At 43.2% G+C, this 27,379-nt stretch overlaps 2 protein-coding genes across 4 annotated transcripts in view; one reads left to right on the top strand and one right to left on the bottom strand.

Annotated features, from left to right (window-relative positions):
* Positions 1–27,379, bottom strand: part of LOC306908485 (uncharacterized protein) — a 236,329-nt gene that overhangs the window by 71,899 nt on the left and 137,051 nt on the right. The gene's annotated exons all lie outside the window — the stretch shown is intronic.
* LOC306908487 (protein NLRC3-like) lies at positions 1,920–26,360 on the top strand. Of its 3 annotated transcripts, XM_079481391.1 has the most exons (13): positions 1,920–2,065; positions 2,768–2,860; positions 3,120–3,269; positions 7,277–7,327; positions 7,914–9,815; positions 12,064–12,237; positions 13,087–13,260; positions 14,269–14,442; positions 16,658–16,831; positions 17,290–17,463; positions 24,117–24,290; positions 25,064–25,086; positions 26,203–26,359. In XM_079481391.1, the coding sequence occupies exons 2-12, from the start codon at positions 2,811–2,813 to the stop codon at positions 25,077–25,079; spliced, it is 3,213 nt and encodes a 1,070-aa protein (XP_079337517.1). In that variant the 5' UTR covers positions 1,920–2,065; positions 2,768–2,810; the 3' UTR covers positions 25,080–25,086; positions 26,203–26,359. The 3 variants fall into 3 exon arrangements, with proteins under 3 accessions (XP_079337517.1, XP_079337516.1, XP_079337518.1); XM_079481390.1 differs by having other exon boundaries at positions 25,064–26,360; XM_079481392.1 differs by lacking the exons at positions 1,920–2,065; positions 2,768–2,860; positions 3,120–3,269 and adding an exon at positions 6,323–6,457 and having other exon boundaries at positions 25,064–26,360.

The raw sequence follows: 27,379 nt of genomic DNA, 5'->3' as shown, positions 1-27,379 counted from the left end.
ATTGAATGATGCAATTATTTTAATTGGATAAGCATAACAAATAGCCTAGTTGTTTATTTTATTCACATAGGTACTATATTTTGATTAAATATGTATTAAATATATTTCTCTTATCTCTTATTAAAGTAATGCTTATGTGTCTGACTGTACAACTTAACCTTAATAAACAAAGCATACCCTAACATGATTAATGTACATTATTAACATTATTTCTTAATAGGCAGCATATGAAATCTAACGTAATCAATCCAAATATGTAGGTGATAAAAAACATGACACTATCCGCCTCTGGAGATGATGGAGGTATGAAGAATTGTGAGACGCTGCTCTGATTTCGGTGATCTCCAGCATTTCGTGAATGTGGCTCTCCCGAGGGATGCTGTCGCACATCTGACAGGCCACCGTGAGCCACAGAGAACACTCGCCGACACTCGTCTAATGGGCTTCATATTCATTGCCGCTGACACTTTCCAGCCAAGTATTTGACTCCTCCCACTCTCGTCTGTATTTTTGCAGCCGCTTTCGTTTCAGCTGTGAAACTTTCAGAGCCGGAGGGTATCTGGACCTGTATCTGGACCTGTATCTGGACCTGTTTCTGGACCTGTATCTGGACCTGTATCTGGACCTGTTGTATCTGGACCTGTATCTGGACCTGTTTCTGGACCTGTGTCTGGACCTGCCTCTGTACCTGTATCTGGACCCTCTGCCATCGTCTCAAGTGGATTCTCTGTTGCCAAAAGAAGAACCGGCGAGGCGGCATCCCGCCCTCCTCTGACACTGATTGGCTGTGCCCGTGATTAACCATCAAATCAACGATGGCAGCGGGTATTACCCAATCAGGGGCAGAATAGGACGTGTCTTCACACAATGCGGTTGCGGTGATTTCCATAGGATGCTGCATAATGTGGACCAATGTAAAATACGGGACAAATCGTCATTTTGTCTGGAAATACGGAAATATTATTCGTTATTAAATAAAAGCTGTCACGTGCCAAACATGATCTTAATAAAATACACATATTCCTGTGTGACCTTTAGGCTTTGATTCTGAGCGCAATGTTTTGACAACAGACCCCATCTTTTTGAGGATTAAAACACTTAATGTCACAAACAAGAAGAGTATTATAATATGATGTGTTTATATATTATGCTCCATTAAACGCAGCTCGTTGTGTCGCGCTGTTAAACACCACCTGATCCTGTCAGCAGGCGGCACACTTTCAACAAACTTTTACTTATCGATATGATAACAGACCATAAAGAATAAAGCTCTGTCTGACAGAAACATGGCTAAAGCCTGATGATTATGATACTTTAAATGAGTCTGTCCCCAAAGATGAATATAAATATTTTACCAATGATAAAACATCTTTAAAATGTTTCCTGTCTATTATATACAGGCCTCCACCACAAAGATATTATTAAAGTATTTGGTGGTTCTTATCTGAACTGGCTGCAGAAAGAGTCCTTGTTGTTGGTGACTTTAACATCCATGTAGATAATGATACAGATGCTTTAGGAATGGCTTTTAAAGACACTCTTAACTCCAGGGATGTTAGACAACATGTGTCAGGACCCACTCACCTTCATAATCATACTTTAGATTTAATACTGTCTCACGGTAGAATACTTTAACTATAAAAGGTGTTTTTCTTGATAATCTGCCTGAACCTCTCAAATCTCTCGCATGAGTAATAACACTGAAGATCTTCAGAGACACAGTTGCTCCTCTGCGCTTAAAGAAGATTAAAGATGACAAACACCTGAACACACTCAGGGCTAAAGAAAGCGGCACGAAACATTTTATTTTATTTTTGGTGGGTTGGTTTAAGAAATGTTGACGTATTTTAAACGTTTGTATGAATTTTGAACCATTTTTTAACCAAATCGAAAGTGAAAGAGTGAGCGCAGCACATCACGTGACTCTCTCCCGGCGTCCATTTTATAAACGCCTTTTAAAAACATGTAAAGTTCTGTCGAGTATTAAAGTGTTTTATTATAACGCGTAAAGTCGCTTTTTAACTCTTATGGGATCTTTTGAGGATCTAATAAGAGTTTAATCGAGGTAAGTGTCGAGTTCATGATGTTTTATTGCTTTTAAAACTGTTATTCAGTCGTTTATCTTCTCAAGGCCACAGAGTATCTAGAGCTTCAGCTAAACTTGAGCTCAACATACAGACTAGAACTAAAACATTGTGTTGTTAGTTTTGAGGGTTATGGGTTTCTCTAAAGAACCGATTCATGTCTAAAATACACAAAAGACTTTTGCTCAGATTGTCAGTCTGGTCTTGTTGCAGTAAGTTTTCAGATTTGCTCAGTTTGTGTGTTTCTATGTTCAAGTGCGTGATGTCTAGTTTATAAAAGTCTTGTAGTGTATTTCACTCATAATCTCTTGTCTTTGTTTGATAACGTTACTTATAAAGATTGTTTTGTGTGTTATTCGTTCATAATGTGTTAGTGTGAGTAATGTGCGCTCGAGGTGACGCAGTTCTTTCTTTAACACTTTAAATGACTTTTTATTCACTTTGGTTTTCATTCAGTGTCAGTTGTTGAGATCAGATTGATCAGATTCACATTTGAAGCTCCATCATCATCATCATCATCATCATCATCATACTTTAAAGCTGTTTTAGGAAAAGTGACTTATGTGCAACGTCTCCTAATTTTGTGACCAATTTTCTCTGATATTTGTTAAAACATTTTTAATGAGAAGTTTATCAGATAATATAAGAATTTAAAATATAAATAAATATGTTGTGTGTTCTAGTTGATCAGATCCAGAGTTCAGCTGTGTGTCTCTGAAGAGTCTAATGGATCCGACATTCAACTTTAGGTGTGAAGAGTCACGGCCTGATCTCAGGTATAAAACATCAATAAAACATTATTATACCTTCACATATTTGATCATTTATTTTATTAACCAGATTGAAGGATTTTTAATTATTAATCTTTTGGAAATGTTATTTTGATGATTATTAATATATTCTTACACAGAAAAGCAATGAGAGCTGTATAATTTACTCATTGAGACATACACAAAAATACAGTATATATATATTTTTTAAATTTATATTTACGGTATAGATACAGTAATGACTGTCATGTGTTGTGTGTTATAGATCAGTAGATCAGATGAGATCAGATCCAGAGTCCAGCTGTGTGTCTATGAAGAGTGACGCGTCTATGGATCCGCCAACCAACTTTAAGAGTGAAGATACAAAACCTAATCCTCAAGCCTATAGGCTGGGGGCCTTCTTAAGGTCCATAATGTAAGTCGTTTTTTTTCATGTGATCATTGTCATCATTGTTTTAATCAATGCTTGTGACACATTTCTGGGTTGCTGTTTCAAATTAATATGATTATTATTGCAGGACGCGTGTGTGTGCGCAGACAGAGAGAGTTCTCGCAATACACTTTTCAAAGCAACGTGAAGAAGCATCGCCTCTGAATGATGCGGGGGGAGGGGTTTTATATATATATATATGAATGTGGCCCGCCCACAGATTTGGACCGGCCCTCTGAACAATGCCTTATAGTGTGTTCACACCAAACGTGAATGAAGCGTCAAGCGCGAGTGATTTACATGTTAAGTCAATGCAAAGATGCGATGACCTTGCGGCACGAATGACACGAATTGAGCGTTCGCGTGAGGTGAAAAATCTGAACGTTGGCGAAAATTCGCGCAGCGTTAACCAATCAGGAGCTTGCTCTAGTAGGGCCGTAAGTGAGCGTCAGAATTTTGGCTTTCAGACCCAAATTTCTCTAAGTAACTCCCATAGCCTAATAATTTGTTAAATTCATAACGTACCATCGCGATAAGACTGACGCGCAAACCATCGGAAGAAGGCATAATAGGTGAGTCAGCTGTGGCCTAATGGCTAGAGCAGGGGTACTCAATAGGCGGACCGCGGTCCGGATCCGGACCCAGACGCAATACAATTTGGACCGAATCCAAAATCAACATTATAATTTAGTCATGATCCAAGCGAGTTTTCATTGGTGCGTGATTTCACGCCTATATTGTTTTACTTTTAGATGTGGTTTATCTATCTTCTGTGTCCAATCCAAAGATCCAATCGAGCTGTAATAACTGTAATCCACATGACAACTCACTCACTCAACGTTGGCGGCAACCGGATCATTTTACAGACTCGGATCTTTGAATCTCGTTCAGGAAAATGAACGAATCTTTTTTCGAGTAATTTCGTTTATTTGTTAATTTCAGCAGCATAATATAATCATGTTAAATAGGCCAACACATCTAGTACTCACGAAAATGTTGATTACATTGGAAAAAATAAATTGATTAGTTGGGTCCAACTTAAATGCAGGTTTCATATGAAAGATTCGTTCAAAATGAACGAATCGTTCATGAGCGACACATCACTGTGTATGTGATTCGCAACAACGCAGTTGCTAATCCATCTGATAACGATACGTGTTTCCTTGCTAGCGAAGATCATGGCGTGCTCAAAACCTGAAAAAAGGAGAAAAGTCGATTCTGAAAATCGCGAATTTAAATCAGAGTGGACTGACAGTTATGCATTTGTGCTGCCGGTGGGGAGCACAAAACCAATGTGTTTAATTTGCAACGAGACGGTTGCAGTTGTCAAGAGTGGTAACGTGAAACGTCACTATGAGTCAAAGCATGGACACTTTGACAACAATTACCCCCCTAAATCTGAGGTAAGGGCCAGAAAAATCAAACAACTGCAATCCTCATATCAAGCAACATGCAGTGTAATAGTTAGATCAGCCACCCAACAAGAGCGTGCAACTGAAGCCTCATTGAGAGTGGTATGGGTCTTAGGAAAGCACAAGAAACCATTCTCTGACTCAGAGATTGTGAAGGAATGCATGAATGAAATAGCAAATGCCCTGTTTGAGGGAACTCAAAAAGATGACATCATACAAAAAATAAACCAAATATCTTTGTCTGACTCCACTGCTGTAAAGCGAACTGAAGTCCTTGCTGATGATTTGCTTGACCAAATGAAGTCTGCAATAAAAAAGGCTAAATGCATTTCATTGGCTTTGGATGAATCCACAGACAACACAGACAACGCACAACTTCTGGTGTTTGTCAGATTTTTTGATGAAGAGAAGGGAGAATTCTGTGAAGATGTGTTAGGCCTCACAGCCCTCCATGGACACACAAGAGGGGATAATATTTATGAAGCACTGATGCAGATGTTGAGAGACAGAGAGATAGATCTGAAGAATGTTATTTCCATTGCTACTGATGGCGCTCCTTGTATGACTGGAAGAGAGAGGGGATTAGTGGCACGCTTGAGAGCTCATCACCCTGACCTCATTGCATATCATTGCATTATTCATCAGATGGTTTTGTGTGCCAGTCTTGAAGAAAAGTATGCAGAGGTCATGACAACAGTAATGAGACTTGTGAACGTTTTGAGGGCATCATCTGCTCTTCAGCATCGCTTGTTGCGCTCATTCCTAATAGAGGTGAATGCAGAATTTGATGATTTGCTCCTCCACAACAATGTCCGTTGGCTTAGTAAAGGCAAGGTACTGGAGCGCTTTTGGACATTACGGAAAGAGTTGGAAACCTTTCTGTTGGATCAGAAGAGTGCAAAAGCAAAACCATTTGTGGAATTCATGCAAAATGAAGAAAAAATGGAAATTGTTGCATTTCTCTCTGACATTACCGCCCATCTCAATGATCTGAACATGAAGCTTCAGGGAAAAAATAACACAGTGTGTAACCTCACATCAGCTGTCTGTGCCTTTCAGAAAAAACTGGAGCTCTTCAAGTGTGACTTACACCAGGACCTTATTCACTTCCCAAAGCTTTCGAATCACACAGCAGGAAAACATCATCATCACAATCATGCTGAATTCCTGGACAAGCTGATTGAAAATTTCCAAATTCGATTTGGAGATTTCCCTCTGGGGAAACAGGTCTTACTATGCATGGAAAATCCATTCCTTGTCAAAAAAATCGCAGAATTTTCAACTGAAGCCCTGAAAATCTGCCCATGGGCTAGTGCTGCTTCTCTTCAATCAGAGCTAATTGAGCTTCAGGCAAACCTTGCACTGCAGGAGTCTCTCTGTGACCCTACCACCTTCTGGACTAAGATGGTCTCCTCAGCAGGTGTCCCTTCCTTGCAGAAGATGGCCCTTCAAATTCTCACCATGTTTCCCTCAACATACTGTTGTGAGTCTGCTTTTTCAACCATGAATATGGTGAAAAACAAATACAGGAACAATCTCAGTAATGAACACTTACATCAGTGCCTCCGCCTGGCCCTCACACCTTTTATGCCAAAGTTTAAAGAACTGGTGGCACAAAAAAGGTGTCACTTTTCACACTAATAATGCCAGACCACATCACCTTTTGTACATAGTTGAACGGATTTACCGCCTTTTTTGTTAAAGTTCTCTTTTTGGATTTTGACCATCACTGTTCCGGACCCTGGACGTAAGGAAAATTTGGTGAGTGGACCTTTTAGGTTTCTAATTGAGTACCCCTGGGCTAGAGCGTTGGGCTTGTGATCAGAAGGTTCTAATCTCAGTGTCAGCAGGTCATGACTGAAGGGCCCTTGAGCAAGACACCTTACCCCTGATTGCTCTGCAGTAATGTGACACTGTAAAAAACTAATTGTAAGTCGTTTTGGATAAAAGTGTCTGCCAAATGAATAAATGTAAATGTAATAAATACATTTCAAATCATAATTAAATCTCCACAATAATTCAAGTAGTACCTGCATTCTGAACCATCTGTAGGAGTTTCTTGGTTGTCGTGGAAGGGCTGATGGAAGATGAGCTGAACTGTGTAGAGAGGTTGACCCGAGTCATGGGAGTGGCTGGGATAACAAGAAGTTTTGTCTTGGAGAGGTTTACCTTAATGATGCTCGCACAGAAAGAGCAGAAAACTCACTGAGAGACACGTGTGTGAACTGTACACTGTTCACTTTCAACCACATGTGTGCACACAGTGTAACTTAATGTGACCAGATTAAAAAACAAGATCATTTCCTAGATCAGTGGTGAAATCTGCATGATTGCTCTTAAAGAGGTCGATCAACAAGCCGGTTGTTTTGGACTGTAAAACATCTTCAGAACACCAAAAACCACGATTGTCTCCAGAAAACGTGGATGTCTGGTCACCTTAGTATAAATGAAATTATCATAATTAATCCATAGTGGTCATTTACTCTCACAGCAGTGTAAAAACTGTAGTTAACAAAGTTAATAATGATTTTATTCATTTTCAAGTGTCTGATTCTTGCTTTTCATGAATCATGTCTGTAGGAGATGGATGATTGATCCGTCTAAGAATCAACCACAAAAATCTGGTTTCAGGTAAATCATATTATTCATAACTCACCACAGTACTTCATGCAAAAAAATACACATTCTGTCCTTTATTCATCCTCATGTCATTACAAAATGAAAAATATAAATAAAATGAGCTATATTTGCAATATTTTTATAAAGGAATATTTGTCACTTTATAGGTCCCTACAACAGCATTAAGTGATACGATTAAAAGAGACAAAAACAAGACAAAGTTTTTGAGAATTAAGTCAAAATTATGAGCGCTGTAGCAACACATGATCTTATCGTTTCTCACAACACATACAAAAAATAATTGTTTCACTTCAGAAGACATTTTGATCCCACTGTGCTTTGAATTGGACTAATATAATGTGTCTAAACATCTTATTTTTGGAGCGTCAACAATTAGAAAACTACATAAGATGTTAAAATTATGACAGTTATCAATGATTCATCTGTATTTATCTAAAGTAATATACATCTAAGATGGCCTAAGGAAGAGTAATCCATGAGAGAATGAGTGAACAATTCCTCAAAAACAGAGAAGAATTCTCGCTCTGAGCATTTAGTTTTCTAACTTAAGTAATAATCTGTTATTTTAACTTTACAGAAATGAGTCTAAACTTCCTGAAGTCCTCAACACATTCAGATCAAATCTGAGGAAGAAGTTTGAGTGTTTGTATGAAGGAACATCACATGAGAGAAACCCAACACTGCTGAATGAGATCTACACTGAGCTCTACATCACAGAGAGTGAAAGTGGAGAGATCCGTAATGAACATGAGGTGAGACAGATTGAGACACAATCCAGGAGAACAGCAACAGAGGACACACCAATCCAATGCAATGACATCTTTAAAGCTTTACCTGCACAAGACAAACCCATCAGAAGTGTGCTGACAAAGGGAGTCGCTGGCATTGGAAAAACAGTCTCTGTGCAGAAGTTCATTCTGGACTGGGCTGAAGGGAAAGAGAATCAGGACGTCCACCTCATATTTCCACTTCCTTTCAGAGAGATCAATCTGTTGAAGAACCAAACACTCAGTCTTCTGGAGCTTCTTCATCTGTTCTTCCCAGAGACTAAAGAAATGGAAATCTCCAGCGGTGAATATAAAGTGTTGTTCATCTTTGATGGTTTGGATGAGTGTCGTGTGTCTCTGGACTTTCACAGCAGCGTGAGGTTGTGTGATGTCAGTGAATCGGCCTCAGTGGGCGTGATGCTGACAAACCTCATGAAGGGGAATCTGCTTCCCTCCGCTCTCATCTGGATCACCTCCAGACCAGCAGCAGCTGATCTCATCCCCTCTGAGTGTGTTGATCGAGTCACAGAGGTACGAGGCTTCACTGACAAACAGAAGGAGGAATACTTCAGCAAGAGAATCAGTGATGAGAGTCTGAACAACAGAATCATCTCACACCTGAAGTCATCCAGGAGCCTCTACATCATGTGTCACATCCCAGTGTTCTGCTGGATTTCAGCCACTGTTCTAGAGAGAATGTTGAGTGAAGCAGAGAGTGAAGGAGAGATCCCCAAGACTCTCACTCAGATGTACACACACTTCCTGATCATTCAGACAAACATCAAACATCAGAAGGACTATGAGAAGAATGATGAACACATGATCATCAAACTGGCCAAACTGGCTTTTGAGCAGCTTGTGAAAGGGAATGTGATCTTCTATGATGAGGACCTGAGAGAGTGTGGCATTGATGTAGCAGAAGCATCAGTGTACTTAGGACTGTGCACTCAGATCTTCAGAGAGGAGTTTGGCTTGTATCAGGGGAAAGTTTACTGCTTTATTCATCTGAGCGTTCAGGAACATCTCGCAGCTCTTTATGCTCACATCTCCATCACAAACAACAAGAGAAATGTGTTTGGAGAAGGACATGAACTGCCAAATATATTTGAGAACCAGCCTGGACCTTTTTCATGGTTTTCAGTGCATAACTCACCAGAACAGGGTTCATTATGTGAGCTGCATCAGAGAGCTGTAGATGAAGCTTTACAGAGTAAAAATGGACATCTGGATCTTTTCCTGCGTTTTCTTCTGGGTCTCTCACTGGAGTCCAATCAGATTCTCTTAGAGCATCTACTGACACAAATGATAATATGCTCCTCACAGGTGCAACGGAGAAACATGGGAATCTTCGCCTTCCGGCATCATCTGACACACAGGAGAAGATGCTCCTACAAGAAAGAGGAAACTATTGAGTACATTAAACAGAAGATCAGTGAGAATCTGTCTCCAGAGAAATCCATCAATCTGATTCACTGTCTGAATGAACTGGGTGATGATTCACTGCTGCAGGAGATTCAACATTATGTGAAATCTGAATCAGTCGGACGCTCCAAACTCTCTTCTTCACAGTGGTCAGCTTTAGTTTTTGTGTTGCTGATGTCTGATCAGTATTTGGATGAACTTGATCTGAATACATTTATTGGAGGTGAAAATAAAGCAGATAAAGTTCTTGTGAAACTTCAGCCTGTGATTAAAGAATCCAGAAAACTAAAGTAAGTAAAACTAACGACAATCAGTTCACAGTTACAGTTTTATTCCCTTTAACCATCAGTCACTTTATAAAAACAAGCGATCAAAATCAAATAAAGCTTTCATATCAAACACACAGCGGGTAAATATATAGCCAGCCGGCTGTACGTAATCCCTTATTTTATTATTTTAAATTGTAAATAGTTTTTACATTTGCCCAGTATTTTATATCCTGACCCAGAGACTATCAAGGGTCTCATTTCTCTGATGTAGATGTAAAACAGCAGGTGTCGTGTCATCAGATCTTTTCATCACTTTAGAGAGTTGATGTGTATTATTCACAGGATCAGGGACCCGTTTCAGAAAGCAGGGTAAGTGCCAACTCAGTGTAAGTTAACCCCAGAAAACGGGATACTCTGGGTTTTCAGTTTCAGAACGCGAGGTATATCAAACCCGTGACCGCGGGGTAAGTCAAGCCCGTTTCAGAAACTGTATCTTATACTTAGAGTGAGTAACCATAGTAACCTACTCTGTGAACCTAACCTGGTCAGGTGCAGGTTTTATTTCTCTAACCCGAGGTTTGTTACAATCTCCGCCCCTTTTAGAAGCGCGAGCGGTGTTGAAATTGCCTTCGCCGTTTGTTTTTTCAATCGTTTTCCTTAATCGCGCACAAGTTCATAACACAGAAATTAAAACGTCATGTCCGTTTATTCAGTAACCTGTAGATGAGGAAGCTGCATTCATTCAGAGAGAGTTAAAACATCCAAACGGGGCTTCAACATATAATCTCTCCCGACGTAAATTTATCATATCCGGAGGATGTTTTATTTGAGCGATACCGTTTTTCTTTACAGTCCATTACATATATCTACAATCTGCTTCATCCTTACATCACAAACCTCACTCGTGAATGCGCTTTGACATCTGAGCAGATTCTCTGTATGGCTTGATGTTTCTTTGCTAATGGAAGCTTTCTATATAACACCGATGCAGAACACGTTAGCAAGACAAGTGTGAATCGCTCTCAAGCACTTTATATACACTTGTGTTAAGTTTCCTGTGAGAGGCATCAAAGAGGAGTTTCATAGGATTACAGGTGAATGGTGAACGTCTTTCTGAATTAATCTGATCAAATAAATGTGGTCTTGCTGACACCTCTGGAAGTAAACTAATAGTTCAAATACCCTTTAGGATTTCCCAATGTGATTGGGTGCATAGCTGTCTTACAAACAGGATTTAGAAAAACCAGCCGTGATCTTCTTGGGGAGCAGGGGCAAGCATGGCCAGTTTTTTGTCTTCTATAGCCACAGTGCTCGATTCTCATGTCCTCATAACTTTCAAGGCCAGTTTATTAAATATATCAAACATTTCCCAGTCAGGCATCTTACTAGCAAGAGCATTTAAACTCACCGGACTGAATGATGTTTTTATATTTCATTTTTAGCTGTTACCATGTTCTTTTTATTGCAGAAGGATTGCACCTACATGACAAAAATCGTAGATATATATATATATGAAGCAATTAAACTTACACGTTGACACGTAAAGCGATTTTCTCCCACGCCGATTCTCTCTCTTTTGCTGCTGCTCTTGTGTTGCTCTTCTATAAATGTGCTCATATTCGCTGTATGTTTGTAACTGTGCCTCCAATTCGACTGGCGAGAAATAAACGGAGCGCTTTTTGTCACGTGCCGTTGCCATGGTGAATCGTGTTATCTTCACTCAATTGATGATGTCTTTTTAAAGCCGCTGTGAACATGCGTAACCTTGAGTAAACTTACTCAGAGTGGATTGAACTCATTGAAACCAGCTGTTCTGAAACAGAAAACTCAAAGTAGAGATTATCTGAGTAAATCAACTCAGAGTTCATATTTTAACTCTGTGTTGCTTGAACCTCCTTATTGAAACGGGTCCCTGAACTGTGAATTATAATCCGATCAGTGTAAAGATGTCACATCACAGTTTGATGGTGTTGATGATGTGTTTGTGTTATTAAAGGTTTAGTTTAGTTTGTGTGTGGAGTTTCTCTAAAACACTGTGATGTTCTTCAACAAGAACTCAAAACTCTTCAGTGTTCTTCATCAGTCTGATGTTCATGAGATTTAACATCAAACATCTGCGTTTAACCACAAACACAACAACAATATTACACTTATTACACTCACATGTGTTTATATGAGGAAACACAATGAGAAACTGATTCTCATTATTGTTTAATTTTCTCTTTTTCATTTCATGTTTATCACCAATGTTTCTCATTTATCTCTACAGGTTGAGTGGGTGTGATATCACAGATGAAGGTTGTGTTGCTCTGACTTCAGCTCTGAGATCAAACCCCTCACACCTGAGACATCTGGATCTGTCTTATAATAATGTAGGAGATTCAGGAGTGAAGCTGATCTCTACTGTACTGGAGAATCCTCACTGTAAACTGGACACACTGATGTAAGATCATCTCTCTGATAGTCACACATGTACTGATTCTTACATGATCATCTCTCTGATAGTCACACATGTACTGATTCTTACATGATCATCTTATACAGGCGTGTAAAACATAAAAAAACATTTCAAAATTATTTTCAGTTTATATTCATGTTAAATCAACACAATAATCATGTTTTTACATGTATTTATGGATCAGTTTAAAAATGAATAAATGACGGAATAATCCTGTTTTTTTTCTTTCATGCGTCTTCATTCTCTCAGTCTTTCTCATTGCTGCTGAGTGACTTTATGTCATTGCTGATGTTTGTTTCTGTTGAAGTTCAACAAACACTAGACTGGAATGACATCAATACATGCAAAAATGAAGATTAAATGCAAAACTGAAGTTATTTCTCTCTGTGGCGATATGTGGCCTGGTGGTTAGAGTTTTGGGTTTGTGATCAGAAGGTTCGAATCTCAGTGCCAGCAGGTCATGACTGAAGGGCCCTTGATCAAGACACCTTACCCCTGATTGCTCTGCAGTAATGTGACACTGTATAAAACTACTTTTAAGTCGCTTTGGATAAAAGCATCTGCCAAATGAATAAATGTAAATGTATATTCAAATGTTCATTTAGTTGTTGAGTGTTACAGATTTGTCTTGCTGTATATGAAACGTTCATTTATGTTTTCCAAAGCGCTTTGATTATTTTATTTCATCACATAGATGTTTTTCTAGAAATCTGATGATGAGAATAAAAGTCACTTCAGACAAAATGATGATTGTCATTCACTGTAACGTGTTTATTTAATAATGACATTCCTGCTGAACTGAGACACTGAAGTGTGTGTTGTTGTTCTCTACAGGTTGAGGAAGTGTAGGATCACAGATGAAGGTTGTGTTGCTCTGACTTCAGCTCTGAGATCAAACCCCTCACACCTGAGACATCTGGATCTGTCTCGTAATAATGTAGGAGATTCAGGAGGGAAGCTGATCTCTACTGTACTGGAGAATCCTCACTGTAAACTGGACACACTGAAGTAAGATCATCTCTCTGATAGTCACACATGTGCTGATTCTTACATGATCATCTCTCTGATAGTCACACATGAACTGATTCTTACATGATCATCTTCTATATTCATGTTCAGGGGTTGGTTGGGGGTGTTTGGGATGCAGGAATGTCATAAAAACACAAACACAAAAACCTTGCGTTATAAGTGTATGGTGATTGTCAAAACATGTGATGATTAAAATCATATGACAGGATTTCATGTTTGTGTCTGTGATGTGTTACGAGTTGTTCATGCAGTTATTAGACACGTAAAATTGCAAAGTTAAAAGTCTCAAACAGTTTTATCAGTTGGTGAAGCTCCTTTCAAAGCCGCACAGTTTATTGAGACTTTCTAAAACACTTAATGTGAAAAGCGCTTCACTACCCAAACAACGACCAGAAAAAACAACATTTCTGTCAAATGTTTGTAGTAATAAACACAAGCTGCTGTCAAAAGAAGGAGATCTTATTCCACAGATAAAGTCAATAATGTCACGTTAAGTGTTTTCTCCTCCATTGAAGTCCATTATAAGGAAACAGTTTAATGTGGGACATTCACACACGCTTAACATGAAACTTTACTTGTTGTATTTATATTCTGAGCTCATCAGATCATCTGCACATGAAAAACTTTATTTAAAGAAGCGCTCGGCTCTGTAAACACTAACTCTCGTCTTCTTTCATTTGATTGGTCACCTCACTTATTTTGACATTGAGGGGCTGTTAGACCACTGAGACGTTATCAAATGTTTGCAGCATTAAAATACACTTCAGCTTTTACACAATTATTACACACATTAGATTTCACACTATAGAAACAATGGAGCGTACGGTCCTGTGTAAGAAAACAGATGTGTGGTGTGAGAGCGTGAGAACAGCATTTTAATGATCAAGATTTAATATGATGATGAATGTTATTCAGTGTAATATGTGTTTCATTCATGACATTCCTGCTGAACTGAGAGACTGAAGTGTGTGTTGTTGTTCTCTACAGGTTGAGTTGGTGTAAGATCACAGATGAAGGTTGTGTTGCTCTGACTTCAGCTCTGAGATCAAACCCCTCACACCTGAGACATCTGGATCTGTCTGATAATAATGTAGGAGATTCAGGAGTGAAGCTGATCTCTACTGTACTGGAGAATCCTCACTGTAAACTGGACACACTGAAGTAAGATCATCTCTCTGATAGTCACACATGTACTGATTCTTACATGATCATCTCTCTGATAGTCACACATGTACTGATTCTTACATGATCATCTCTCTGATAGTCACACATGTACTGATTCTTACATGATCATCTCTCTGATAGTCACACATGTACTGATTCTTACATGATCATCTCTCTGATAGTCACACATGTACTGATTCTTACATGATCATCTCTCTGATAGTCACACATGTACTGATTCTTACATGATCATCTTCTATATTCATGTTCAGGGGTTGGTTGGGGGTGTTTGGGATGAAGGAATGTCATAAAAACACAAACACAAAAACCTTGCGTTATAAGTGTATTGTGATTGTCAAAACATGTGATGATTAAAATCATATGACAGGATTTAGTTTTATTTAAAAGCGGATGCTCATCCAAACCTGCCTAAAACGCCTCCTTTAAACACACCCCCACATTTCTACATCAGTTAGTGAAGTGTTGAAGAACACGCCCAAAATATAAACGTGTAAGAAAGAAGGCGTGTCTGTTCCTGCTGTAGTGTTGTTGTTACTGTCGCCATGTTGTGGAGACGCTGTGTGTTTCATCACAAATGAATATCTTAGTTGGTTTTCCAAACGAGGACTCAATTATAAATCTGTGGTTAAGTTTTATTTACAACACTGTTCCAAAACATCACAACTTCAAAATCTGAGTGTGTGCCGCACATGAACACCTGGTTGTGCTCAACGGCTGTTTCTAAAAAGTGAAGCGAATCCAAGTTTGTAAGGACAGTCTGACGCTTCTCACTCGCAGCCTGTAAGAACGTTTTCATTATGAAAGAATTTACATCGGACTATTCAAACGTAAGTTTTTCTGTCGGTCCTACGATCACAAATGCAGAAATAGTTTTATATTTACGAGTCTGAATCCATCGGGAGCCTCGTATCCTCTGGCTGTTCTCCCTGCAGCGTGATGCTACACATAAAAATATATATCTGTCACATGCTTGAGGTATTCGGCCAATCACAACACACTGGGCAGCTGGCCAATCACAACACACTGGGCAGCTCAGTCAATCACAACACACTGGGCAGCTGGCCAATCACAACACACTGGGCAGCTGGCCAATCACAACACACTGGGCAGCTGGCCAATCACAACACACTGGGCAGCTGGCCAATCAGAGTACACAGCGCTTTCACAACGAAGAACTTTGTTAAGAATCGAGGCGTTTCAGAAAGACACAGAGAAGCAACAGTAATGCAATGAAATGTGAAAACTAATGTGATTTTTTTTTAACAGTAAACCACGTAAACACACAATATAACACCAAATACACAATAATGTTCATTTTAGCCGTCCAATAGGAACCCTTTAAATGATGAGCACAGATCAGACATGAGAGATCTTGCCATAAAGAAAAGAACGACAGAAATAAAGAAAGAGACAAATAAAGTAAAAGAGTTTCTCTTCTAGAATTTATTGTTAATGATGCATTAAAGTATTTGCAAATACAATTAACATTTTAATAGATTAACACAAACAATAAAGAAACTTTCAAAGCCACACAGTTTATTGAGACTTTCTAAAACACTTAATGTGAAAAGCGCTTCACTACCCAAACAACGACCAGAAAAAACAACATTTCTGTCAAATGTTTGTTGTAATAAACACAAGCTGCTGTCAAAAGAAGGAGTTTTTATTCCACAGATAAAGTCAATAATGTCACGTTAAGTGTTTTCTCCTCCATTGAAGTCCATTATAAGGAAACAGTTTAATGTGGGACATTCACACACGCTTAACATGAAACTTTACTTGTTGTATTTATATTCTGAGCTCATCAGATCATCTGCACATGAAAAACTTTATTTAAAGAAGCGCTCGGCTCTGTAAACACTAACTCTCGTCTTCTTTCATTTGATTGGTCACCTCACTTATTTTGACATTGAGGGGCTGTTAGACCACTGAGACGTTATCAAATGTTTGCAGCATTAAAATACACTTCAGCTTTTACACAATTATTACACACATTAGATTTCACACTATAGAAACAATGGAGCGTACGGTCCTGTGTAAGAAAACAGATGTGTGGTGTGAGAGCGTGAGAACAGCATTTTAATGATCAAGATTTAACATGATGATGAATGTTATTCAGTGTAATATGTGTTTCATTCATCACATTCCTGCTGAACTGAGAGACTGAAGTGTGTGTTGTTGTTCTCTACAGGTTGAGTCGGTATGAGGTCACAGATGAAGGTTGTGTTGCTCTGACTTCAGCTCTGAGATCAAACCCCTCACACCTGAAACATCTGGATCTGTCTGATAATAATGTAGGAGATTCAGGAGTGAAGCTGATCTCTACTGTACTGGAGAATCCTCACTGTAAACTGGACACACTGGAGTAAGATCATCTCTCTGATAGTCACACATGTACTGATTCTTATATGATCATCTCTCTGATAGTCACACATGTGCTGATTCTTAGATGATCATCTCTCTGATAGTCACACATGAACTGATTCTTACATGATCATCTCTCTGATAGTCACACATGAACTGATTCTTACATGATCATCTCTCTGATAGTCACACATGAACTGATTCTTACATGATCATCTCTCTGATAGTCACACATGAACTGATTCTTACATGATCATCTCTCTGATAGTCACACATGTACTGATTTTAACATGATCATCTTCTACAGTCGTGTAAAAAATATATAAATATATTCAGTTTTTTTATATATATATATATATATAAGTAAAATGATGATTGTCATTCAGTGTAACGTGTTTATTTAATAATGACATTCCTGCTGAACTGAGAGACTGAAGTGTGTGTTGTTGTTCTCTACAGGTTGAGTTTGTGTAAGATCACAGATGAAGGTTGTGTTGCTCTGACTTCAGCTCTGAGATCAAACCCCTCACACCTGAGACATCTGGATCTGTATTATAATAATGTAGGAGATTCAGGAGTGAAGCTGATCTCTACTGTACTGGAGAATCCTCACTGTAAACTGGACACACTGGAGTAAGATCATCTCTCTGATAGTCACACATGTACTGATTCTTACATGATCATCTTCTATAGTCGTGAATTTCTAAATTATTCTCAATTATAAAATTATATTTGTTTGTATCGTTTTGATGAGCTAGTCAATATGAACTAATTCGCAGGAATATTTCTGTTTTCTTTCTCAACTTTCATGCGTCTTCATTCTCTCAGTCTTTCTCATTGCTGCTGAGTGACTTTGTCATTTCTGATGTTTGTTTCTGTTGAAGTTTAACAAACACTAGACTGGAATGACATCAATAAATGCAAAAATGAAGAATAAATGCGAAACGTCTCGGTTACGTATGTAACCTCCGTTCCCTGATGGAGGGAACGAGACGTTGTGTCGACAGAATGGGGTTTGACTTGAGAACCTACCTTCTCTGACTGACTTGAACAGGCCAATGAAAATTGGCGAATTAAATTTGCATGCCGGACTCCGCCCCCGGATATCCGGGTATAAAAGGGAGCCGGCGTGCCGCATTCATTCACCTTTTGTGCTGAGGAGCCTGAGGATCTTGCCCCGACTGCTGCAGCGGGCGGCCAGTGTTGTGGCATGAAGGACACAACGTCTCGTTCCCTCCATCAGGGAACGGAGGTTACATACGTAACCGAGACGTTCCCTTTCTGTCGGTCTCTCGACGTTGTGTCGACAGAATGGGGTTTCTCGGAAAACGCCACAGCGCTGTGCCGCGTCACAATTCCTCGCGAAGCGACGCTGACTGGCCTGGGCGTGTCAGACGTGAGCGCTTAGCATGAATTGCAACCTTCCAGCGGAAGGGAAGGAGTCCAGAGCTTTCAAAAAAAGATGGGAGCCCCTTCCACCGGCCGTCACGGACGGCGGCCTAGTTCTCTTAACAGCGAGAAGCCGCCTGGGAAGCGTCATTCCCCCCTGAGGGAACGCGCTACGGAGACCACTTCCTACCGCAGGGAGGAGCTTTAGTGGAGATTCACACACGGTCTCACCGGATAGGGGAGAGCACGTGGGAGACATGCAGACACGAGATGGTGTCGCGAGCAGGTGAAGTACACCTGGGAGAGGTCATGGGCCATCGATTGAGAGCCATTCATGAGAAGACAACAGACGGAACCGCCCTGGGGGGGTTACTACGTGTGGAGCACTAGGCCTTGTTTGAGTCACTGCTAGAGCTCAGAAACAGGCCAAGGGAGGCAGGGCTGCTCCGCCGAGCCTGCCGCCGAGGAGTGCTTAGTGATGGATGGAATGCCTACTCTTCACCCACGTGGGGGGAAGAGGGGAGGCTGGATAGCACCACGTCTCACCTATGGAGGAGTGCTATCGCAGGCGTACGCCCACCGGCTGCCGGACTTACCTGGCGGTGTCTCGTAAGACTCCGGCTGATACCGGTTCCACGCGGAGGTTATAGAACCTCGCGAAGGTGCTGGGCGTAGCCCAACCCGCAGCTCTACATATGTCTGCCAGAGGGGCGCTCTGAGCCAGTGCCCACGAGGAGGCCACACCCCTGGTGGAGTGTGCCCTCACTGCAAGCGGGCACGGGAGATCCTGTGATCGGTAGGCCACAGTGATGGCGTCCACGATCCAGTGCGCCAACCTCTGTTTGGAGACAGCCCTCCCCTTGTGCTGACCTTCCAAAACAGACAAAAAAAGCTGCTCAGAGCTCCTGAGCTCTGCGTGCGGTCCAAGTAGAGGCGCAGCGCGCGCACTGGGCACAACACGGAAGGGGTTGGGTCTTCCTCCCCAGAAGGGAGCGCCTGCAGGTTCACCACCTGGTCCCGAAAGGGAGTGGTGGGAACTTTGGGCACGTAGCCAGGCCGGGGTCTCAGGATACCGTGAGATTGACCAGGCCCGAACTCTAGGCAATCCGTGGCCACGAAAAATGCATGTAGGTCCCCTACCCTCTTGGCGAGCGCCACTAGGAGAGCCGTCTTCATCGAGAGATGAGAAAGAGCGGCATCTTCGAGGGGCTCGACGGGGGGCCTCTGGAGGCCCGCCAGGACCACATTGAGGTCCCAAGAGGGAACGGAGCGCGGACTGGCTGAATTCAGCCTCCTCGCGCTCCTCAGGAACCTAATGACCAGGGCGTTCTGTCCCAGAGACTTCCCACTAACTGGTCCGTGATGAGCGGCAATAGCGGCTACATACACCTTCAGCGTGGAAGGGGAGAGATTGCTCTCGAGTCTCGACTGCAGGAAGGACAGCACGCTCCCGATCGAGCATATCCGAGGGTCTTCTCCACGAGAAGAACACCAGGACGAGAAGAGGTGCCACTTCAATGCGTATAACCGCCTCGTGGCCAGGGCCCTAGCCTGAGTAATGGTTTCCACCACCGCTGGGGGTAGACCACTCAGGATCTCCTCGTCCCGTCCAGGAGCCAGACATGGAGGTTCCAGAGGTCTGGTCTCGGATGCCACAACGTGCCCTTCCCCTGAGAAAGAAGGTCGTTCGTCAGGGGAATCGGCCAGGGGGGAGTTGTCGTCAGGAGCATTAGCTCCGAGAACCAAGTCCGGTTGGGCCAGTAAGGCGCAACTAGTAGCACTTGATGCTCCTCTTCCCTGACTTTGCACAAGACGTGTGCAATGAGGCTCACTGGGGGGAAGGCGTACTTCCGCTTGTCCCGCGGCCAGCTGTGCGCCAGGGCATCCGTGCCGAGGGGGCCCTCGGTCAGGGAGTACCAGAGCGGGCAATGGGTGGTGTCCAGGGAGGCGAACAGGTCCACCTGTGCCTGCCCGAACTGCACCCAAATGAGCTGGACTGCGCGGGGGTGGAGCCGCCACTCTCCGCGGGGCGTCGACTGACGAGAGAGCGCATCGGCTGTCTGGTTCAGGTCGCCCGGGATATGGGTGGCTAACAGAGACTTCGTCACCTGCTGGCTCCACAGGAGGAGGCGTCGGGCGAGTTGCGATAGCTGCCGTGAACGAATACCACCCTGTCGGTTGATATATGCCACGGCAGTCGTGCTGTCCGACCGGACCAGCACGTGCTTGTCCTGCACGAGGGGAAGGAACCTCCTCAGTGCAAGCAGCACCGCCAACAACTCTAGGCGATTGATATGCCAGCGCAGGCGGGGGCCCGTCCAGAGACCCGACACTGCGTGCCCGTTGCACACAGCACCCCAACTCTGCAGGGAGGCGTCTGTCGTCACCACGACGCGCCTCGAAACCTGCTGCAGAAAGGTCATTGAAGACCATGGGGTTAGGGTGCGCCGGCAGAAGGGCGTGATCGCGACGCACCTGTTGCCGGTGTGCCACGCACTCCAAGGAACTCTGCTCTGTAGCCAGTGCTGTAGCGGTCTCATGTGCATCAACCCGAGGGGGACCACCCCCGCCGAGGACGCCATGTGCTCCCAGGAGCCTCTGAAAAAGTTTCAGCGGGACCGCTGGGTGCTGCCTGAAGTTCCTCAGGCAGGTCAGCACTGACTGGGCACGCTCGGAAGAAAGACGTGCAGTCATGGAGACAGAGTCGAGTTCCATCCCGAGGAAGAGGATGCTCTGCACAGGGGAGAGCTTGCTCTTCTCTCGGTTGACCTGTAACCCCAAATGGTCTAGGTGCCGAAGCACCAGGTCCCTGTGTGTACACAACAGATCTCGCGAGTGCGCCAAGATGAGCCAGTCGTCGAGATAGTTGAGTATGCGCACCCCCTGCTCCCTGAGGGGAGTGAGGGCGGCCTCCACGACCTTCGTAAAGACTCGAGGAGACAGGGACAGACCAAATGGGAGGACGCGGTACTGACATGCCTGTCCCTCGAAAGCGAACCGTAGGAACGGCCGGTGACGAGGGAGGATGGACACATGGAAGTACGCGTCCTTCAGGTCGATCACCATGAACCAATCCTGACGCCTGACGGACGTCAGAATGCGCTTCTGCGTTAGCATCCTGAACGGCAGCTTGTGTAGGTGCTTGTTCAGGGTACGCAGGTCCAAGATGGGGCGCAACCCGCCACTTTTCTTGGGGACAATGAAATACGGGCTGTAAAACCCGGAGTACATCTCGGCCAGAGGGACGAGTTCGACCGCCCCCTTCGCCAGAAGGGTAGCGACCTCGGCCCGAAGCACGGGAGCATCTACTCCCACTGATGTGAAGAGGATGCCCCGAAACTTGGGTGGGCGCTTGGCGAACTGAATCGCATAGCCGAGACGGATCGTTCTCTCTAGCCACCGTGCTGGTCTGGGAAGAGCCAACCAGGCTCCCAGGAACCGAGACAGGGGGACCAAAGGTTCGATCTGATTCATTGCCCCCGTGGGGGGTGGTTCGATGGCTGGCAGTACGGCTCCCTCGACGCGGGGGGGACCCCGGGGAGGAGAGCGGCTCTGCCGAGGTGCCTGTCGGGCGATATCGCGGCATACCGCACCGTCTGACTGAGGGTGCTGGTGGCCACTGAGAGTATACCCAACCGTGTGTCTCGCCGAAACACAACGTGGGGTTGCCGAGCACCGTCCTGCGGAGGGTGAGAGCGGCTGTGAGAAAGACCCAGGGAGAGAGAAAGCTCTTTTCGCGAGAATGTGGGCACCAGGCCCTGGAAGGGGCCCGGCTGGTGTTGCTGGGACGGGGCAGGCACCGTCCCAGTCCGACCCTCTAGCAATGTAGTTGCTTGGGTCGGGCCCGGTGAACTCGATCTCCCTGGGTTCACCCCGTCAGGAACGCTTCTGCGGAGGTCGGTGACGGGATGGTGCTCTCCTCTTCGACATCCCTCTCCGGGAGGCCGCCTGTGCAGGGGGCGCTGGAGCCGGAGTCTGAGTCGGAGAGGGGCGGGGCTGCTGGGGAGCAGACACCGCGCGGGACCTCGACGGACGATAGGCGGCCGGGTCGCGGCGGGGCAGGATCGCCTCCGTCTGCTTCCTTACAGTCGAGAACTGCTTAGAGTCCTCGACCGTATCACCAAACAGCCCACCCTGCGCGATGGGAGCGTCGAGAAAGCGAACCTTCTCAGCGTCCCGCATCTGCGCAAGGTTCAGCCAAAGGTGTCTCTCCCGGACCACTAGTGTGGACATCGTACGACCCAGGGCTCGCGCCGTCACCTTCGTCGCCCGAAGAGCGAGGTCAGTGGCAGTGCGGACCTGCATAAGCCCCGGGTCGGACTTTCCCTCGTGCAACTCCTTCAACGCCTTGGCCTGATGGCCATAGCGTGAAGAGCCGAGGCAGCTTGACCCGCAGCGTTGTAAGCCTTCGACACCAGAGATGCCGAAAACTTACACGCCTTGGAAGGGAGCCTTGGTCGATCTCTCCAAGTGGCAGCTGTCTGCGGGCACAGGTGCACCGAGACTGCACGTTCCACCTGAGGGAGGTCGACATTGCCCTTAGCTGCCCCGTCATCGAGGGAAGTCAGGGCGACCGAGCTAGTCTGACGTGCACGCGCCGCGAAGGGGGCGTTCCAGGTCCGACTGAGCTCCTCATGCACTTCCGGAACCCAACCGCGAGCGTTGGGGAAGAGGCGGTGCGGTGCACTGCCGCCCAATACTCGCAGCGGCCCGGGAAAGCATGGCTGACATCTCGACGCCCGCTTCATCCTGAGCTCGACCCCCCGGGGGAGGAAGCTCCAAGGAATCGTCGATGTCGGATGCCAGGAGGTCGCCCTCCGATGCTGCGAGTGACATCTCATCGTCGTCACGCCCCGTGTCCGAGTACGTGACGGAGGAACAAGGCGGCGTACCGCCTTTTCCGGGACGGTCAGACGAGCGAGGCGGGGCGTGAACGGTCCGCGAGCCGGTGGCTGACGGATTGAGGCTCACGGTAATTCCCCGATCACCCTCGGTGCTCGCCGAGGCGGACGGCAGGGCTGATGCCGCTGCTGCCGCAGAACGGGAAGCACTCGAGGTGGCGGCTGATTCTCGGAAGAACGCAGCTACCCGTGACCGCAACGTCTGAATCACCATCCGCCCGCAGTGCGGGCAAGATGTATCCACAAACGCTGCCTCAGCGTGCTGGAGTCCCAGACACACGAGGCAGACATCGTGTCCGTCCCCTTCCTCGATGAGTGCGCCGCACCCACGAGCACAGCGGGACATGCCGCGCTGAAGAAACACTAAGCCCTGAAAAGGGCTCGCTCTTTAGAGAGATGCCTTGGAAGTTGCCGAGACGCCCAGGGGAAGTCACAGGAAAAGGGACAGTCCGCTGCACCACGTCGTAAGACCAGCAACACGTAGATAGTATCTGCAGAGTCGTCAGCATCAGGATGCGAAGGCTCCGAAGAACAAAAGGTGAATGAATGCGGCACGCCGGCTCCCTTTTATACCCGGATATCCGGGGGCGGAGTCCGGCATGCAAATTTCATTCGCCAATTTTCATTGGCCTGTTCAAGTCAGTCAGAGAAGGTAGGTTCTCAAGTCAAACCCCATTCTGTCGACACAACGTCGAGAGACCGACAGAAAGGGAACTGAAGTTATTTCTCTCTGTGGCGGTATATTCAAATGTTCATTTAGTTGTTGACAGTGTTACAGATTTGTCTTGCTGTATATGAAACGTTCATTTATGTTTTCCAAAGCGCTTTGATTATTTTATTTCATCACATAGATGTTTTTCTAGCAATCTGATGATGAGAATAAAAATGACGTCACTTCAGACAAAATGATGATTGTCATTCACTGTAACGTGTTTATTTAATAATGACATTCCTGCTGAACTGAGAGACTGAAGTGTGTGTTGTTGTTCTCTACAGGTTGAGTGAGTGTAAGATCACAGATGAAGGTTGTGTTGCTCTGACTTCAGCTCTGAGATCAAACCCCTCACACCTGAGACATCTGGATCTGTCTGATAATAATGTAGGAGATTCAGGACTGAAGCTTCTCTATGAGCTGAGAGATGATCCACATTATAAACTAGAGACAGTGAGGTGAGTAGAGCTCATTTAAATACATGTTTCAACAGATCAACAACTATAAAAACTCAAATAAATGGAAATGACTCTGATGCTGTTATAAGATCAGTGTTTCTGTTTTAAGACATTTCTCATTATTATTTATTTAATTAATTTTCTTGTTAAAATCTTTCTACTCATCTGCCTAGTTTCAGTAATATTTGTATTTTGCCAAAAACCTTCTGGAATTTTAGCCCAACTGAAAACAAAAACAATATTTTGCAAGTTATGAATAATAAAACACAAGAATAAATGTGAAGTGTACAGATGAACACACTTGATGTTTTATAAGTGCAGCACAATAAGAATTCAGTTCAATGAGTGTGATGAAGAGTCTGTTTACTGTCATCTTCCTCTTCTTACACATTTTATTATTATTATTTATGTGGAGGTTTATTGTTTTATTTCCTGCTGTTTGTTTGATGGATGTTCACCTCAGTGTTTGTGCACACATAGCTAGATGTTTTTATTTGATGCTCTTCATCATTATTATTGATCAAATCTTCATCATCATCATCATCACACGTGTGCAGTGAGTGAAAGTCTTGAGTGCTTCAGACACTGCAGAATACTGACAGACTGTAGAAATAACAACACACAATATATACACAAAACATTTACACAATAAAGTGACAGATGACTCATATAATACAGGTTATGAGTTAAACAGATGAAGATCAAACTGAGTTTATTATTGTTGACATGTGTAGTGATGATACATTAGTTCTGTCTTTGTGTTTCTCTTTTAGGATTCACAGGTGGTGACAGTAAGGTGTGTTTACAGCTGTCTGTGTGATCTTCAGTATCATCTGATGGAGAATAACAAGACGACACTATAGTGACATTACAGACACACTGAAAACAATCATTCACACATTCAGTTTCATAATCCTGTGATAGTCTTGATGAAGTGACTGAAAAACTTCTTCAACAAAAGAAACTGATGTTCCACAATATTGACAGAACAGTAAACACAGACAAATGTTGTATAAACTACAGTAGATTTCAATCAAATACAGTAAATATAGTGTGTGTGTGTTCAGAGATCATCATGTGTGCGACTCACTTTATCAACCAATAAAACAAATGAATTTAACGTCACAACATCTGAAGAAGGATCAGAAATAGAAAGAGATTGAAACTTTGAGTCTGAATCCTGAAAGCATTGAAGTAATGACGTCATATTAACATTATTGTTATTTTATTTGACTTTTACAAGAAGGAAACAAATGTAAACAGAATCTATGAGCTCCACATTTACTTCCAAGAGTAAGATCATCTCTCTGATAGACACATGAACATGTTCTTAAAGGGAAACTTCACCCAAAAATGAATTACTGACCCTCGGGTTGATCAAAACCTGTAAATGTCTCTGTTCTGTTGAACATAAAGATATCTGGAAGAATGTGAGCAACTCACCGTTCTGAAACACCATTGACTACCATAGTAGGAAAAATGATTGTGAACATTTCTGTGTTCTGTTGAACACTAGAAGATATTTTGAAGAGTTAAGGGAAGAGAACAGTTCTGGGGCACCTTTGACCACCGTTGTCATTTTTCCTACAATCGTAGTCAATGGTGCCCCAGAACTGATCGTTGCTAACATTCTTCCAAACATCTTTCTTTGTGTTCGATGGAACAAAGACATTTATACAGGTTTTGAAGGCGAGTTCATGACAGACTTTCCCTTTAACAGATTTTCTGTCCAAACCATCAAACTGACTTTATCAGAGATGGATCACCACTTGAAACAGAAGTATATTTACAGATTACACAGATTATATAGTCTACGGTAAAATTGAACAATTCTATTGATTGTGTATATTGTGTATGTATAGTAAACTCTGTGCATTTGTGTGTATTATACACTGTCATTTTATATCATCAGATTATTTCATATACGAGAGAGCGAGAGATGCTCAAGTAGAAGAGTCCAGAGGAGAAGAAGATCACAGCCAACAGAGAACCCAATGATAAACTCATCTGTCTGTGTCTGTCTTTCTCTATATTGTCAGACTGTGATCATTAAATGTGTTTTTCTTGAGGATCCGTCTCTACTTTATGTCTAAAACAGTGAAGAAATATTCTGACACATTAGATTTTCAGTTTAGGGCCCAAAAACATTTCACTTCACTTTGGTTTTGACTTTAATGGTCCAAATGTGATTTGACTGTTGTACAGGATTTGCTTTATTCTGCTGTGAAACTGAAGTTTGTGGAGTTTCAGAGACAGCTGGCAGATGATGTGTTTGGCTTTAAGAGCTTCATGTTGAAGTGTGTTTGTAAAGCTTGAATGAAGGTGTGTGGATGTGTTCATGTTCATATATCTGTGCTCTTGTTTCTACACACTTCAGCGTGCAGGGATTCTCAAAAGATGTTTTTCTCACATTTGCACTTTTAATCTCAGATCGCGTGAGGCCTCAAACCACGTGTCACCATATTGAGCAACGGCCATAATAACCCTGTGGAAGATTTGAGATTTAAAGGTTCAAGAATGAGCTTTCAGTACATTTACAACCAAACACAAATGGGCCTCATTCATGAAACACGAGCAGAAAAAACGATCTTTGTGTCAATCGGTCGTAAAGTCGCTTTGACGTAAATTGTCGTATCCATGAAAATGTTCAGCTGCTCCATACACGTGTGAATAGTGCGTTACACCTCACGTGACGTTCTGTATTGTTTTACACAAACCGATGACTCTGCATGTTGATGCTCTTTGTGTCATAATAATATTTCACGAGTTCTTTTATCTTTGTTTACTTTTTAACTTTCAGCTCGTCACTGTCCTTGTTTACACAGCCGTCCAATCACAGTGCAGAAGAGGCGGGACAAACACTGTTGTGTTTCTTCTTCGTCAGTGATTCTCAACTTTAATGCGCCTCGGAGCGCCATCTGCTGGGCCATATAGACAGTGGTAGACTACCGCCACATTCATTTGTATTTATTTTTAAATTAACACATTTAGTTGTTTTGTGATGATTTAATAAGTCTTATGAACTGACACGTTAAAGAAACACTAAAGTCGAGTTAAGATGAGTTATCTGAAAGTCAAAGTCGCAAAAC

The sequence above is a fragment of the Barbatula barbatula genome (genome assembly GCF_947034865.1).
Source record: "Barbatula barbatula genome assembly, chromosome: 19".
Classification (NCBI taxonomy): domain Eukaryota; kingdom Metazoa; phylum Chordata; class Actinopteri; order Cypriniformes; family Nemacheilidae; genus Barbatula; species Barbatula barbatula.
Note: the sequence above shows the minus strand (reverse complement) of the source record. Positions and strands in the feature narration are given on the sequence as shown.